This window comes from Cystoisospora suis (assembly GCF_002600585.1).
Source record: "Cystoisospora suis strain Wien I chromosome Unknown contig_6216, whole genome shotgun sequence".
In the NCBI taxonomy this organism is placed as follows: Eukaryota; Apicomplexa; class Conoidasida; order Eucoccidiorida; family Sarcocystidae; genus Cystoisospora; species Cystoisospora suis.
Window position 1 is genome coordinate 1 of NW_027159005.1, and position 1,575 is coordinate 1,575.

A 1,575-nucleotide genomic window follows, 5' to 3' on the forward strand; every position below is an offset into this window, starting at 1 on the left:
GTATATATATATATATATGGTATCTACATACATATACATCCCCCCTCCCTAGACATCCATGTATACCCTATCTAGCCATACACAGTAGGCTATCTACGTAAACTCATATACGGTATCACACAGACATTCAAATACAGGAAGAGNNGAAGGGAAGAGAGAGAAAGAAGGGGAGATAGGTAGAGAGAAAGAGAGAGAGAGAGAGAGAGATAGAGAGGGATGGAGAAGAGAGAGAGAGTGTGTTTGTTTACCGTTAGAGCAAGAGTGGCTTCAGGTCGTACAAGAAGATCCTGATGAACTACCATAGCTAGCTTATTGATAAGATCCACATCGAAGGCATTTCTCTGATTAATCCGATGAAGATTGACAATTTTCATATCATTAAAGAAAGACTGAATTAGCATCTTCCCAGCCAGACCGCGACTCTCCCCTCCTCTTCCTCGTGATCCTGCAAGAAGAGTTAAATTCTTGCTCTTCGCATTGACACCCCCCCCCCCTCCTCCTCCAGGCATCATGACGGATGGCCGCTGAGAAGAAGAAGAAGGTAAAGGTAAAGAAGAAGAAGTTGTCTGTAATCCTCCTGCTCCTGCTGGTCCTCTGCTGATAGAAGAAGTGTCTTCCGTTCTCTTTTGTTTCACGATGCCTGGAGGGTCCGAGAGAAAACCTAGGCGTAGGACGTTCTCTCCTCCTATGGCTCTTGAAGATGAAGGGACGTATCCGCTGCTCTCTCCTCTTCCTCTTCCTTCCCCACCCCCCTCGAACTCTCCGAACGAAGGGCCGGCCATGGCGAAGAGAGGAGAAAAGAAGAAGAAGGGCAGAGAAGAAGGAGAAGAAGAAGAGGAGAGAAGAAAAGAGGATGGAAAGGAAAAAGAAGACTGCTACTAGATTGATGCTTGTGTATGAGAGTGGATGGTAGGGATTCCTATGGTTCAAGAGAGGAAGAGGAGAAGAAAAGAAAGATGTGAAGAAAAGGAGAATCCTATGACAAAGAAGTACAGGAAGAAGCGTGTCTGGGGGTGTACATACACTGGAGTTGTTTCTAGTCATCTTCGACCTTCCTACCCCCCCCCTCCCTTCCTCCCTCCTTTCCTTTCTCGATGAGTTCTTTCATAGGGGCGGAAATCGACAAGAAAATATCTTCCCTAATCATCTTCTATAGACAGGAGGTTCCTTCGAAGCTTCCTCTGTTTCTCTCTCTCTGTTCTGTTGCTCTATCTCGTGTAGACCACTCCCGACGGAGAGAGAAACGACGAGGAAAGGAAGCGAAAGAAGACGCCAGAAGGCTTTAGAAAGTTACCGAGAGGAAAGGGTGCCCCTGTCTTTTCTATCGTTCTTCTTTGAAAGGGATAGAAAAGAAGAAGAAGAACTTCGGTATGCAGACAGTTGACAATTTGCAACTAGACGCGATGAAAAGAAAGGAGAAAGAGAGGGAGACAGGAGGGACGGACCGGGAGAGAAAAGAGAAAGACATCTACAGATATTCTGTTGAAACGCTCTCGAATGTGCGAAATCGGCGGTGTACAGACACCTCAAGACAAGACTGAAGAGCCGGGAGAAAAGAGAAGAAGCAAACCCTGC

At 46.3% G+C, this 1,575-nt stretch overlaps 1 protein-coding gene across 1 annotated transcript; it reads right to left on the bottom strand.

Annotated features, from left to right (window-relative positions):
• Positions 1-248: 248 nt before the first annotated feature.
• Positions 249-1,570, bottom strand: CSUI_009869 (uncharacterized protein). The gene has a single exon (XM_068069978.1). It carries the CDS (start codon positions 1,042-1,044, stop codon positions 379-381), a length of 666 nt encoding a protein of 221 aa, XP_067918046.1. The 5' UTR covers positions 1,045-1,570; the 3' UTR covers positions 249-378.
• Positions 1,571-1,575: the final 5 nt, after the last annotated feature.

What these genes read in the sequence shown, in the direction of transcription:
- CSUI_009869 (XM_068069978.1), bottom strand. Translation starts at nt 1,044, where the DNA reads ATGACTAGAAACAACTCCAGTGTATGTACACCCCCAGACACGCTTCTT.